The 16256-nt window shown below is 31.7% G+C and overlaps 1 protein-coding gene across 2 annotated transcripts in view; it reads left to right on the top strand.

Annotated features, from left to right (window-relative positions):
- Nucleotides 1–15121, top strand: part of LOC120429091 (exostosin-1) — a 411287-nt gene extending 396166 nt beyond the window's left edge. For both annotated transcript variants that reach the window (XM_039594256.2, XM_052707702.1), the window contains one exon: nt 5281–15121. In XM_039594256.2, coding sequence (XP_039450190.1) covers nt 5281–5389 — 109 coding nt within the window. In that variant the 3' untranslated portion in view covers nt 5390–15121. The remainder of the gene's footprint in view (nt 1–5280) is intronic.
- The last annotated feature ends 1135 nt before the right edge of the window (nt 15122–16256 follow it).

Genomic DNA, 16256 nt, shown 5'->3' on the forward strand with positions numbered 1-16256 from the left:
CTAACAAATACATTGATATAAACCTCGTTAATGGTCGATTTGCCATAAATAATTCAGTCCGCTTACTTTTTGTTTTAAAATTGCTCAGAATCAGTTAAATTCAATCAGGTCTGCCCCAGAAAATAAAAATACTCTAATTAGCCTTACACTAACATGTTTAAAAGTATTTTCCAGAAAAAAACGAAATTCCTCCAATGTCACCCCGGTTTACGGTTATTATTTGTATTTTTTTAATATTGCCACAGCGTGTTTTCTAGGCAACTTTTTGAAAAAAAAGTAGTCATCGCTATTTTCAAAAGTGTATTATAGGAAATTTATCCCAGCTTTCCAATGCTTCAAAAAGTGAAATGTTTCATCAAGCAATTCCTGAGATATCTATTTTTGTTTTGAATTCCTTCAATTTTTATTGGAAACTGTTTAACAACAGTTCAGGAAACTTGTCAAATGATGTTTTGTATATTTCAATTACTCATCAAAGTGTGCAAAATGGACAAGAAATAACTTTACAGAAGGTTGCAAATCGCTAAACATTTTTATAACATGGTTTTAACTAAGTTATTGAATATTTGGGATTTATTCAGAAATTAGAATCATAAAACCGTATTAAAAACATAATTTAACAAAAATAAATAAGATTTTAAATATTTTTTGTTCATAAATATCGAAATTAGAACGCTGATTTAATCGGAATTTAAGCAGGTTTAGGATTGTTAAGGGATTGGATGGGATTTTTATGAGTAAATATAATATTTCCTTATCCAAACATTAAACAGTTACATGGAAATTGATCTAGAAATTGAAGTTTCAGGGAAAATACTCTTTATTAGTATGTAATTATCAGAGAATCAGCAATATCATAGCAATCCTAAAACTATCATTTTTTTAAAAACTTTTTAAATATCTAGTTTGTTTTGGAGTGAATTTTAAGGTTTTTTTTTTCAGAGTTTCTTGAAAAGCCATTAAAATTGTTCAAATAAATATTCAAGAAATTTGAAACAAAAAACTTGAAAAAACAGATATCTCAGCAATTTCTCGATGAACCATTTCGCTCTTTGAAGAACTGGAAAGCTGAAATTTTTTCTAGTAGGCACTTTTGAAAGTAGCGATGCCTATTTTTTCTTCTAAAAGATATGCACAAAAAACACGCCGTTGATTATTCAAGGAATACCTTTTTAGCATATTTTTGAAAAAGTTTTTGTAAATAAGGCAAATTGTATCAAAAATATAAAAATCATTAAAATTTTAAGCCTGTTTTTCCAAAACAAAAACAACATCAATATCACAAAACGCTTTATACATCATTACATTAAATGTCACAAATTTTACATTTTGTAAAGATCATTGATCCCAAAATTCAATCATTATATTGTACAATGTATTCTTTGAATAGCTTGTTCAATAAAAAATTCAATTTTAGTACAAGTTAGTACACGGAGAGACCGGCCAGGGCAAATCTAAGAAATTCTTGGTTAATTTTTTACACAGCTTTTTTTCAACAATCGATTGTTGATTTTGTTAACTCGAAATTGCTGACCACCAGTAGGTAAAAGTAACTAAAAAAATAGTTAGAATTGCCATTTTTGTTGGTTAAATGACCGAAAAAAAATTCTAGCAGTCGACTGCTAGAATATTTTTTTCAGAAAATTAACTATTTTTTTTGTTTTCAGCTGAAATATTGTTAAATATTCTGTAAAAAACAGGCTGGACAATATTTTTCAACTATTTTTTAACATTTTTTTTCGTTGTATCAACTGAAATATTTTTGCATGCAGCAAATTATTAGTGGTTTGTAACAAAACATTTCTTATTTAAACATAATTTATGTTAGTGTCTATATATATTTTCTTTAATTATTTAACGATACAGGCTGGGCCGAATTTCTAGCTATATTTTTAACAAATGTCTGCTTGAATACAGAAAAATATTCGTACATGTAGTCAGTAATTAGCTGTTGTTAGCAATATTTTTATTGAATTTGCAGTTAATTTTGTAATAATGCCTCACAAATTAATTCGTTGTACTTGTATTATTTGTATTTTTTTAATTGTTATTATAAAACATGTTAAGTTTGATTAATGTTTAAAAAAAATTAAATAAAAAAAGCATTTTACAAATTTTGTTAAAAATGTTCAAAAAAGATGTTTAATTTCTCGTAAATTCCTTAAAAGTAGAAACCGAGTAAAATTTTCACCAATTTTTAAGCTTATATTTTTATTATGTTGTATACGGGTAATTCTCTACCAACTCACACGAAATCGGGAAAAGTTGCCCCGACCCCTCTTCGATTTGCGTGAAACTTTGTCCTAAGGGGTAACTTTTGTCTCTGATCACGAATCCGAGGTCCGTTTTTTGATATCTCGTGACGGAGGGGCGGTACGACCCCTTCCATTTTTGAACATGCGAAAAAAGAGGTGTTTTTCAATAATTTGCAGCCTGAAACGGTGATGACATAGAAATTTGGTGTCAAAGGGACTTTTATGTAAAATTAGACGCCCGATTTGATGGCGTACTCAGAATTCCGAAAAAACGTATTTTTCATCGAAAAAAACACTAAAAAAGTTTTAAAAATTCTCCCATTTTCCGTTACTCGACTGTAAAAAATTTTGGAACATGTCATTTTATGGGAAATTTAATGTACTTTTCGAATCTACATTGTCCCAGAAGGGTCATTTTTTCATTTAGAACAAAATTTTTCATTTTAAAATTTCGTGTTTTTTCTAACTTTGCAGGGTTATTTTTTAGAGTGTAACAATGTTCTACAAAATTGTAGAGCAGACAATTACAAAAATTTTGATATATAGACATAAGGGGTTTTCTTATAAACATCACGAGTTATCGCGATTTTACGAAAAAAAGTTTTGAAAAAGTTACTTTTTGCGTTTCTGTTTGTTTCGTCGTCCGTGTCTGTCGCAGGTGACCATGAACGGCCATGATCGATGACGACCAACTTTTTCAAAACTTTTTTTCGTAAAATCGCGATAACTCGTGATGTTTGTAAGCAAACCTCTTATGTCTATATATCAAAATTTTTGTAATTGTCTGCTCTACAACTTTGTAGAACATTGTTACACTCTAAAACATAACCTTGCAAAGTTAGAAAAAACACGAAATTTTAAAATGAAAAATTTTGTTCTAAATGAAAAAATGACCCTTCTGGGTCAATGTAGATTCGAAAAGTACATTAAATTTCCCAAAAAATGACACGTTCCAAAATTTTTTACAGTCAAGTAACGAAAAATGGGAGAACTTTTAAAACTTTTTTAGTGTTTTTTTCGGTGAAAAATACGTTTTTTCGGAATTCTGAGTACGCCATCAAATCGGGCGACTAATTTTACATAAAAGTCCATTTGACACCAAATTTCTATCTCATCATCGTTTCAGGCTGCAAATTATTGAAAAACACCTCTTTTTTCGCATGTTCAAAAATGGAAGGGGTCGTACCGCCCCTCCGTCACGAGATATCAAAAAATGGACCTCGGATTCGTGATCAGGGACAAAAGTTACCCCTTAGGACAAAGTTTCACGCCAATCGAAGAGGGGTCGGGGCAACTGCTGTGTGAGTTGGCGGAGAATTACCCATACAATTAAGTGTTGTATTCACTTACCATCACTGTGAAATCATCCGATAAGTCGTCATCATCTACAACGGTCTCATGTTTAGTTATTTTTCTTGTGGTTGGACACACAATTTACACCAAGGCGAACCTTTTGCTGCAAATAGACATATGAAATTTATTATTAATCTAATAAAAAAAATAATTTCGGCTCTAAACTGATAAAAGGAACGTAAATAAATGTAATTATTAACAAGAAATATCAATAATGCTACTTACCAAGTTTGCACTAATTTAACAACTACTTTTGGCAACACACTTTCATTGCATTTGATTCAATTTATTCAACGTACTCCGATTCCTGAAAACAATATTTTGAGTTCTACTTACCAGTTTATTGAGCAGTCTTTTTCAACAGCATTTTTAAAATATTAATATCTTCTTTTGTATATCTTTTATAATTTTTTTTTTTAGACATTTCCCACCATCGAATTTTTATTTTGATATAATGTGTACACATTTCCATGTATTTTATGGTTGATGATTCTGAAAAAATAATGGTTCATTTAAACTGTATCCATCGTAAGCACGAAGGTTCCTGATGATCCAGTTTTCTAATTAAAATCACAATAGATAAAATGTTGTGTAAAATTAAACCCATACTTACTTAGATTAACCAATATTTTGTTAAATTTGCCCGTGCAAGAGTTCGCCCGCATCTTCCTTCCACTGCCCCTCTCTTTCCTCCAAACATTATCATAAAGCCCCCTCGCATCAGAGGTCCCTATTGCGAATGTTCTCGTCTTGCTCTTCATAGTTTATCACCTGCAAAGAAATCATCAACAAACTTACTCACCAATTCCACCTTCACAGTTGCAGCAGTGTGCACTTCGATTTGCCGATTCAACTTAGCCAAATAGTGTGATTTTCACCTTTCACATCATCTCACTTCACAATTAACAACACAAACTCAACAAATCGACCGTTCTCGTTCGAATCCTGACTTCAAATGACAGACGTAAACAAACCCAAGTTCATCTTTTAAATATTCAACCAATTGTTAATTATATTCAACCAACAAAATTTTTGATTTTCCTAAAACAAAAGCTAACAGTCGAGCACGTTCATTCGAGTTCGGGAAATCTGTTAGCTTTTTGCCTCTAGCATTTTCAACAAACAGGTTATTAAATTATTACTGAATTTTAGTTATTTTAACGGAATATTGGCAGTAACAAGTACGTTTTTGTTAAAATTTACGAAAGTAAAATCAACAATTTTAATTGTTAAAATTTCTGGGCACAGTCTCTCCGTGTAAGATAAATTTGTTTGAATAACTTTTTGGGAACATTTTGAAAAAGGGTGGGGGGGGGGGGTTAAAATTTTAAATAAACTTGTCATTGCTCAACGTAAAAGTATTCCAACGTTGTCAAAATTTGAGCTGAGAATTACTTATATTCAAAAAGTTAGTATGGAATCTTGTATTGAGGAACCAATTATGGAAAACTGCTTCTTTTGACAAAGTTTCCTTCAAAACAATTCAACAAAAATCTGTCTACGAGTTAAAGATGCAATTTCTGGAAAATTAAGTTTCGGTTTAGATTTAAAAATCAAGTAATCAATAGACATATTTTCAATTCTGTTTAAGTTATTATGAATGAAACATTTTTTTTAGTAATAGTAAAACGATTAAATAAATTAACTACTTTCTCACTCTCTCCCACCGCAGGTACATGCCGCTGCTGCGCTCGAACCTGCGGCTCGACCCCGTCCTGTACCGCGACTCGGTGTCCAACCTGAGGAAAAAGTACCGCCAGATCGAGCTGGTCGGCAGCTAGCGAACGGTGTACAGCTACTAAGAGGAGCAGTCTAAGTCTTAGTCTCGAGAAGAAGATCCAAAAAACGCACACTGACGCGGTCCTTGTTGTCTTCCGGGGTTTTTATCCCTGTTGGAAAAAAGGACCAAGCGAAACATTCTAGGCCATCTAGTGGAGCATTTTTTTTAAGGAGAAGGAGAAGAAAACAATTCCTATTTTGTAATTAGTGGTACGTTTCTTAATTTTAGAAGAAAAAAAAAGCAAGCAGAACAAGTCGATAAGCAATTTTTCCGTTACAATCGAAGCAAAAGGAAGCATCGTGTACAGAGACTAGAACAATTGAAAAGGGCAACCAATGTTAAGCAAAAACAAATAAGAGATAGTTGTTTGTTGTAGCTAAGCTTAATCGGTTCATCGCAAAACAAAACAAAACAAAAATCATGTTTGTAAATAGGCAATCTGTTAGGCAATTAGATAAAAGAAAAAGCATTGACGAAATTCGAAGCATGAACGAACGAGGACGTTTTATCCCAAAATAGTGCGATAAGTAGGACAAACAAAAAATCAAATCAAATCAATCCGCAAGCATCAGATCGAGAAAAAAAACGTTACTTAAGTGTAGTTTCGTTGTGTTTTGTAAAAACGTAACTGCAAAGTGACGAAAACGGAAAAAAGCTGTTAATAGAAGAAGTCACTGACTGGGAAGGAAAGGAAGTGGAGGAAAGGAAAAAATCGTGATCTGAGCATAAGAAGAGAAAATGAAGGAATGATTGAGGGGGTGTTTTATACGGAAGGTAGCTGTAAGGTTAGGAACAAAAACAGATGAAGGAGATTAAAGCAAATATATTTTGTAAACTGCAACTGGTCATAAAGATGTAAGCTAATTCTCTCATTTCCAAAACTTAAATGGACTGAAAAATCTTTCTTACTTTTAATCTTATACAGTTTTCCATGATTTAAACACAATGAATGCTGATGATCAATTCTGTCTCATTTCACAAAAAAATAAAAATAAGAATCTGGTAGATATTTGTTTTGCAATGCATACTGGAATACGATTTAAAATATCCTAATAACGTTCAAAAAATGATTCAATTTCATCATACCTTGGTTTTTATTAACTTTTTTATATTCCATAAAAAAAAAACAAATTTGATACCCACAATACGTAAAAACTGAACAAAAATTAAAAAAAAAATATCTGCTATACTTATATTCTTTTCCTTTTCCTAATTTTATTTCCAAAAAATCCAAAAAATTATATCAAATCACGTATCGATGTCTCTGCTCTTTTGTTCTTAGCTTGATGGTTTTCCTATTCAGTTAGCATAAGAGAGCTCAGAGGCATCGAGATATCAAACAATATATTTTTCATCGATGTTATCGTCTATATTCAAACTTAAAATACAGATCGAAAAGACCAAAGGACACTGAACTGATTTCCCAAAATGGATTTATTTGTATTATCTTTATTTGACTCAAACTTTGTGAAGACCTTCCCTATATCACAATAGATCACCCATACAAGTCTTCATAAAATTTGGCAGCTGTCGATGCAAAAAAAATACGTAAATATTCGAAATTATGTATCATTTGAAGGAATTTTCTGATTGTTTGAGTATCTTCGGAAAAGTTGAAAGTATTTTTAAGGACAATATTAAGAAATTTAAGTTTTACTGAAAAAAATGCCGATTTTCAATTGTTTATTTTTTTACAAAGACATTACACAAAATCTTTGTTTTATTGACAAAAATGTAATGTTTAATTTAATGAAAAAACGATATTTGTGAAAATTTTAATAAAAACAAATATAATTTGGAGTGAAAATATATGCCAAATTTCGCTTCATTTAGAATTATAAAAATTGAGGATTTTCGCAAAAATACGGTATTTAATGAAAATTTTAGTATCCAACAAGGAATATTTAAAAATTTCACTTCGTATAAAAACTTTATTGCTAGGAATGAAATTTTGTATTTGTTAAAATTTTAGTATTTTATAACAACAAACTGTAATCAGCAAAACTGCATACAAAATTTCGCTTCGTTTGATACCCGTATTTCAAATTATGAGAATTCGATTTTTTTTTCGGAAAATAAAGTATTTTGTGAACATTTTAGAATTTTAACAAAAATATCAAATAATAGTGAAAAAGCATACACAATTTTGCTTCGTATGATACCCATATTACAAATTATTAAAATTTCAGTATTTCGAAAAAAAAATTCTCATAAAAGTACGAAACATACAAAATATCGCTTTGTTTGATACCCATGTTACGATTTATAAAAATTTGAATATATTCAAAAATTTCGAAATTTTGTGCATTTTTTGAGTTTTTTTCTTTGAAACATACTACATTATTTAAAAATATATTCTTAGTGAATGTATTTTTTTAATTTTTGATTTTTTAGGGGACAAAAAACCGGCACTTTTAAGTTATTCAGAATTATGGACGAAAATTTTGCTAACGAGTTATAATTCTATTTTGAAATAGTGATTTTTGTAAAAAAAAATGAATTGTTGTACTTAAAAAAAAAGACCTCACTTTTTTAAGCAAATTTGAATTTGCAATCGAAAATTACCTCTCATTTTTTTGGTTAAGTGCACCGTTTTCTATATGAAGCCATTCAAAGTTAAATTTTGTCCGATAAATTCCTATTTTTTGACTTTTTAAAATAATTTCCATGATTGCCCATTTCTTGAAAAATATTTTTATCGAAAAGTTCAGAAAATTTCCTACAATTTTGTCTCAGAAACATTGGTTGCTGAGATACAGCGGCATGAAGAAAAAGGAAAAGGAAAATTAAATTTTCTAAGTCTTTTCCAAATAACCCTCCAATCTCAGCAACTAAAGGTCCGATTTTCGAAGTTCAAAAATTAAACTTTCATGAAATTTTACGATCTTTTCGAAAACTATATTTTCAAAGAAAACAAAACTAGCAATTCAAAAGGGCGCAATATTTTTGAAAATTAATAACTTGTCGACAAAATTTTGGTTCATACTACTCAATGGCTTAAAAAATGCGGGGTTTTGTCCCCAAAAAAATATTCAAAAGATTTCAAAAATTAAATATACGGATTTTGGGAGATTGATTTTTTGTAAATAAATGGTAATTAAAAAATCACAACAAAAAAATCCTAAAAATATGAAAACTGTAATAAAATGCCATTGTTTCAACATTTAATTGAAAAAAATATTGGACTTTAAAAGATCTTCAAGAATCAAACTTAAAGATTAACTATAATATTAATAATACATTTGAAACCAAGTTTTGAAATTACTTGTTATTTTATCAACAAGTTTATTTTTGTGAAATGAGACAAAACGATCAAAAGCATACTTTCCACTAAAGCAACTCAAAATACTGACGCAGCTATTAAGTTTACAAAGCAAATCACATGCCAAGCAGTTTTCAAAAATCTACCATGGCCAGTCAACCAAGCACGTGTCGTGAAGATTCCAAACAAAAAAAGGTTCACACTGACTGACATCCATATTTCCAAAAACAAGCGCCATCAAAGCCATTCTCGCGAAATCTTGAAAAGATTTTCTCGCGCTAGAAAACCCAGTTAAAGATAGTAAAAGCAATCAAACTGAAGCCTAGTTATGTTTCAAACAAACACACATCTTTTTATATTCTTGAAAGCAGCTGTAAATATTTCTACTGTGACATAAGGTTAGCTTTTTTAAAACTAATTTTCAACTCAGTAGCCGCAGTGTTCGAAGGCCAAAACGATTTTTACCTTTTTTTGATTTGCGTGAATGAAATTTTGACGAGTGATTTTTTTACCCGAGCGCAAATAAGTTTGCTTCAGTGGAAGTGGAATGAAAATGAACGCGAGCAAGAGAGGCAGAGTAATAAGAGAAACAAAATGGTGCCGTTTGATACGATTAGTAAGTAGGTAATTATTAACGAAATTAAATTAAAGAAAGTGTAGTTAAAACAATGAAAGTGAAAACAATAAGCGGTAAGGTGAGCAACGTGGAAAGTAACTCGAGGAGATTTCACGAATCAAAAAAGAATCACAAAGGAAGTTAAAGTCGGAAAATGTTTGGGCAGAGTTTAAAACAAGGATAATCAAGAGAGAGGAGGAAAAAAATGGCGAAAAAACACTGGACGTCTTCCAATCAGCCGTCTTTCAGTTGAGTTTACGATAGTTAAGGTTGGAAATGGTGAAACTCCAATCACAAAAAAAAGCATAAATTGCAGAGTCCAAAAGAAAAACCAACCACAAACACTAAAGAAAAAAAAACAAATCAATTCAAATCCATATCTAGTCTTGGCTGCGGCCCGCCAAGGTTGAAACCGAAACTGCAATAAACTGAACAAAACAAAACTGTTGTAACCTAGTGAAAACTCTAACCTATAAATCAAAACAAACCGATCAAGCTTACTGTGGACGATATTCTGTGGAAAAATCAACTTTTTAAAAACGAAGAAATACCAGAAAATAAACTCATGCTTAGCTTGTAATAGAAACGATTGACGATCGATGTACTCATTTCTGGGTGTAACAAAAAAAAACAGTTTTGAACTGAGCCGAACCTAACCTAGAAACTGTGTAGAGACTCATTTTGGATATGCAATGCTGAAAGAAAAAAGACTTTCTTTTTAATAAATCTTGAAACCCCCGACCAAAACCAGTATCCTTAAAGTGTAACAATAACCCGCAACTTTTCCATTGAATAAAAATCATACTTCAAATCAGCAGTCCATTCACCAAACTTCAAAAATCACAGAAATGCAAATGAAATTGTTCCAACCTTTGTCTTTTTTTTCAGGCATGTTCACAACATCAAATAAACATTTCCATCAAATCGCAGCAGGCGAAAAATATAATAAAAATTGGATTCCCTCAAGCAATGAAAAAAAATGTGAAGCCTGCTTTGATTGATTGTCACCACGTGGTTGTTGTGACGCCCCGCCTTCAGCCGAACGCGATTTGATTGACATGATTTTGCAATCAGTTGAGGTGGAAAACATAATTACATAAAAAAATCGTGATTTATTTTTACACACAATGTTTTTTGTGATGCTGTAGCGCCGAAGGCAATCGAGGCATTTCGATGTATGACGTGGGAGAATTTTTGTTTTGGAACAGAGTCACAGAGTTAATCTGAAATTTTTTATTGCAATGATTTGATTTATTTATATACTTAAAAATTTGCAAAAAATTCAATATTTTATAAGGTCTGGAAAAAGTTTACTTTTCAGGCTAAAGCATGGAGCATTTTTTATGCACATTATACTTTATAAAGTTACTAAACATTGGCCCGAGTTATCAAAATCCACAAAAAAATACTTTAAAAATAAAAATTGCATTTTGTGATGGTTTTAAATCAAAGTTTTGAAGTTTACTATTTCAAAATCAATTGATTCGCTTTTGCAAACATTTCTATTTATGTTTCCAATATATTACTTCAAATTGTGTCATAAAGATATAAGAGCGCAATTCTCAACGTTTTCACAAATCATTGGTCATCATTGGTTTCTCCATACAAACTTGAGAGCGTCCATATAAAAGTGGTCTGAAAACGTTCTTATCGATTTGGTATCTTCGGCAATGTTGTAGGTTATGAATAAAACATTTCAGGAAAAAATAGAGCACACGAGAAATAAAACTCTCATTTTTTCGTTTAATTTTATGTTACGATTTTTTTTCATTTTTATATGTTTCAGTTCGACGTCGTCGTGCTATCTTGTCGCACCCGCCATTTTGACGTTCCGAGAAAAACGCGTTTTAATGTTTGTTATGTAAACAATAACAAACACGTTTTGTTTGGCTGACCATTCTGTGCATTGTCCCGAAGTTTGGTTGAAGTTGGTTGCTGGAGTCCCGAGTTATAATTACAAATGTTTACGGTAGTCTAGCTTGTACGTGCGACAAACGCATCCTGACTTTCCTGGCCTGAAATCCCTTTGGCCTTTTGTCGCACTTACATCAATTTTCATGGAGTGACAAGATAGCACGACAAGATTGAAACTACTTTCATATGTAAAGTGACAAAAATGCACGGAGTTTTTTCGGTTTTTGTTGAATATCTCAGGATTGAAATCGAATTTTGGGGATCTGTGAAGGTCAAAAGGTGAGGCATTGTGAGCTGCACAAAATGGCGTTCTTAACTCAATTTGGCCCAAAATGCACGTACGACAAGTTAGCACGATGGCGACGAGTTGTCAACTCGATGTCTTTGTGCTCTCTTATACTGAGCTTTCTGGAATTCCTATCTAGTTAGCATAAGAAAGTACAGAGGCATCGGTCGTTGGAGGACTTTTTTATTACGGCCAATTATGATTTTTTGAAAAAAGTGGTTTTTAAGTAATTCATAAAAAAACACACTTTGATTACCGTAAACTGGGGTGACTTTGATAGCCCGGGGTGACATTGATAGAAATTCGATTTGGCCACTAATTTTGATACATTCAATGTATCTGTCACATTTTTGCATATATGTTCGATAATAAGCTATCCCTTAATGGTTACATAATCAAAATTCTCAGAAATGTTTAAATATTAATTTAACGGGCATTTCAAAAACCTATCAAAGTCACCTCAGTTTACTTTTTTTTTCTTTTTCGTGCACCGTTTTTGAGTTAAAACCAATTTTAAACAAAATCATTCTAAAAAAATATATTTAAAAATTTTGATATAATTTTCAGCATTGTACATTTCTAAAATAAATATTTTCAATAAGCTGAGGAATTTCTCCACATTTTTTCAAATACAATCTGACCTTTGCACTATGGACGAATTCCATACAAGCAGGTGGCCAAAAATCCAAATCGTTATTTCTAGTGATAAATGTATAATTTTCAAGTCGTAGATGGATCAGGAGTCGTTTCTTTGTTCCAAATGTTTACTATCAACTAACATCGGCGAAAAAAATGTCCAAAGATGTAACATTTTGTATTTTTGGCCACCTGCTAGCCCATAGTGCATTATTCTAAGTTCTACTCAATTAGCTCTCATGTTTTCAAATCGACGATATCTTGGAAAATATTCATCCGATTTTGAATGTCTAAAAATTCAAACTTTGCAAAATTTTCTCATATCATCAAAAAAATTCAAATTTAATTAAAGCAATTTCAAAATTACGACTGACATTCTGAAAAGGCTCAATAATAATGTTTATTCATTTAGACATTTGAAAATATTTAAACTCTATGAAAGACACTATTTCAGGAATTAGGCCGATGCAAATATTTTTCAAAGTTTTTGTCGAGGTCGAGGGAAAAAGGTTTTTTAAAAAGCATTTTACACTAGAACAGTTGTTTTGCAATCATTAGTTTTCAAAAAATGTAAGATTTGACGAAAACAAAAATTTTAGCGGAAAATAAAACATTTTGCGATAATAAACATCGAAAATTTTCAAAAATTCAAGAGATTTTTAAATCAACCCAAACATGCTAAAAATGATTCTAAACGCAGAGGAATGCATTTTAAATTGATTCCAGCTGATTGCAGCTGATTTCTATTGAAATTTTGAAGTTTTTCGAAACAATTTTTCTTGCCCCCTGATTTTTCGGGCCAGCTTTGAAGGGGGGAAGACAAAAACTTTAAATAAAATTTGTTCCAGCCTTAGAAAAAATACATATTTTTCAAAAAAATTGATCATATTTTTAAAGAAAAATTTCACCCATTATTTAATGTTCATAACTTTTTAACGGTGCATTTAATCAGAATCATTTCACCAATCTTTGTTTTTAATTGAATTTTACATCCAAAAATGATTTCTGAAAAAAACTAGTGTTTTTTTTTCGTAACATATTTTCATAAAATATAAAAGTGCGTGCACTTTTGGTACCTTAAGAAAACAAATGAAAAATACACGAAGATCGTATTGTTTTCAACGACATCAACAACAGATTTTTTTTCGAGTATCATTTTTTTCTGAAAAGTCTAAAAAACAACCTAAAACTTTGCTGAACAAACCAAATTGGTCAGCTTCCAAGTTTGTATTGTGACTTGTATGGTAAAAAAGATGTACAATGGCTTTTTTGAACATAAGAAATCATAAAAAAAGAAGTTTCATAAAAAAAAAAACTAAAAAGTCTTTTTGCGAAAACGTAGAAAATTGCTTTATAGCTTATAAAAAAAACATATGCGAAAATTGTTAATTTGAAGAATGTGGGATAAAAAAAACTATAATGGTCTTTTCATATGTATTAGAATATCTACTTTCCCTTTTTGAATTAAATAACAACCCAACAAATATCTGGAGCAACACGAGAAAAGGGCGGATAAGCATTTTGACAGCTAGAACTATTTTGCAAATTCCGAGACAACAGGTAACTTTTTCGTAAAACTCGATGTGTTAAACAATAGCTGGCCTTCCCAGCAACCTTCTAACGGTGCGGGTTTTGTTAAATAGTAACCTGTTGGCTCGGAATTTGCAAAATAGTCCTAGCTGTCAAAATGCTTATGCGCCCTTTTCAAATGTTGCTCCAGATATGTTATGTATTTGTATGTTTTTCCATGTATTTTTGCCTGCTCAATCTAAATCTTCGCTCAGAATTGAACCAAAGTGTCAGAAAATCGATTTTTGGTCATTTTTTGGGTTTCTATGTAAAATTATCATAAAACCCAAAATGTTGGTGTTTTCGACAAAGTTGCTTGATTTGGCGTGCCCAGTAATTTTTTAGAAGACGAAAAAATTCCCAAACATAGATTTTCAAAATTACTTTAATCGTAAACCACCCTAATTTTGAACCAAACCAAAAGTTACCCTTTTCCATTTGCAACAACTCTTCTGAAGACACCAAAGCTCCAAAACTTCAGCATTTTTCGGAAAATCCATTTTCACTTAATTTTGCGTTCTGGACCACTGTGCAATGGTATGCTGAGAAAATATGACGTAATTAAGCGCAAAACCTTATGCGTATCTGCCTTCGTTGATTTTTGGTCGAATTTACACAATAACAAAAATCTGATTTTAGCTTTTCCGAATTACTTTTATGGATATCCACAATAATGATGAAAAATAAATTCTTTATTCATTGGGACAAAATTTCATATCGAGAATGAATTTTCTAGAATAAAAAGTACGAAAATCATAATAACCCTTCATTGCTTGTTTTTATTTATTTTCCTTGCTTGACTTTAAAAAAAGATTTGTTTTATTTGAAGAAGACTTGAAGAAGATAGCAATAAAAATCACTATCGATCAATCATTTTCTCTCCCACATTCAACAAGCAATTTCGTTTGCATTCCTACGAAGCCGATCCACTTGAAGTTCCGTCCCCATCACTCATCCTCAGAACGAGCCTTCACAACTGATTCATCGCCAGCACCATGCACAACAGCCTCTCACCCTTATCTGTCTCCCACGAGTCCTTATCATTTCATTAACCCTTATTTGTCTCCCTCCCTTCAACAAACCAGTTAGCAAGATCCACGTCATCCCACAAAGAGAAAAAGGCTAGATCTCACTCAGAGAAAAAAGCAAAGCCAATCCAGGTTATCATCATAAGAATATCAAAATGCAATTATTATCAAGCAAGCAAGCAAACTATCGTAAATCAACTGGTTCTTTTTTATCATTCATCATCAGCAGCAGCACACTCAGCCTGTTAGCAGCTATCTCTCGCACCCAACACAACCACTCATCGATGCAAATTTCATCTCGAAACACGACTTTCACGACAACCACACCGAGAAAAAAAATGGGTCACGAAATAGCTACAAAGCTGACCCAAATCAACCAAACACATATATCACTCTCGAAGGATAACGTAAGAAAATAGACAGACACAAAAAGTCCTGGGATTGAAAATCAAAGTATTTTTTACAAAACGAAACGAAAAAAAAACAACAACAAAATAAAAACAGTTAATAACAGCCAGTTTTCTGATGTTTAATGTGAAAAGAAAAATAAAAACAAAAAAAGTTGCAAAGCAAATGTTCGAAAAAAAGGAACACTAATCAAAGTCTGCAACAACAACCAAGGTGAAAAAAAAAAGTGAAACGACTTTGTGAAAAGAGAACAGAACAAAAACCGAAAAGCATTATTTGTATATTGTTATATAAATAAAGAAAAGAAAACACAATTGAATAAAAAAAAACTCTTGCGGTTTATTGGAAAAATCTGAAAGAAATCCACCAAACAACAACAAAAAAAACCCGCCTCCCACTTCCTTCTCGACCACCCACAAACAAACAATCACAACAACAATTGCTTAATTAATCGATTCGGTTGAACGCGAAATTGGTGCTGCTGCAATTGATTGAGGGTAGGGGAGGCAAATTGGGGTAAAACAGCGAGCGAAAGCAAATCAAGTGGAAAGCTGTGGAAAATCGAACAGCGACTGTGACCAATAAACGTGGCTCGCGCCACGTGTGCGATTCGGTTGGTAGTTGTTTGGCAATAGTGGTTCTGCTGAATTTGATTTTTTTGTGTGTGTCTTTTCCTGCTGCTGGTTTATGGTGAATGCGGTTTTTGTTTCGTTTGGTGTGGGCGTGAGTGATCTCGAAATGGTCGACATGGTGACAGTCAATCAAGGTGTGATGAAATTTTAGTGAGGGTAAGACAAGTGTGAATTGGGATTGACGAATTCATGAATCTAAAGTACGAGTAAATTAAATGAAGAATGGAATAATTTCTGTCCGTAACATTCATTATCCATTTTTTCAATACAGGCTTTAAATCCCTGTAACTTTCTTAAAAAGCGCTTTTATCAAAGAGCCTCAATATTACAATATCGTAGTAACCTTACTTTCAGGTCGTAAAGGTGATTTGGATTAAATTGAGTAATTATGCCATTTTAAAGCCTTCAATGTTTTGTAGCTGTCTCTAAAATGAGCAACTCTCTACGAAATCGGCCGATTTCAACCATTTTTTTTGTATTTTTTTATTTGACTCAAACTTTGTAAGGGCCTTCCTAT

Source organism: Culex pipiens, chromosome 2 (assembly GCF_016801865.2).
Source record: "Culex pipiens pallens isolate TS chromosome 2, TS_CPP_V2, whole genome shotgun sequence".
NCBI classification, from domain to species: domain Eukaryota; kingdom Metazoa; phylum Arthropoda; class Insecta; order Diptera; family Culicidae; genus Culex; species Culex pipiens.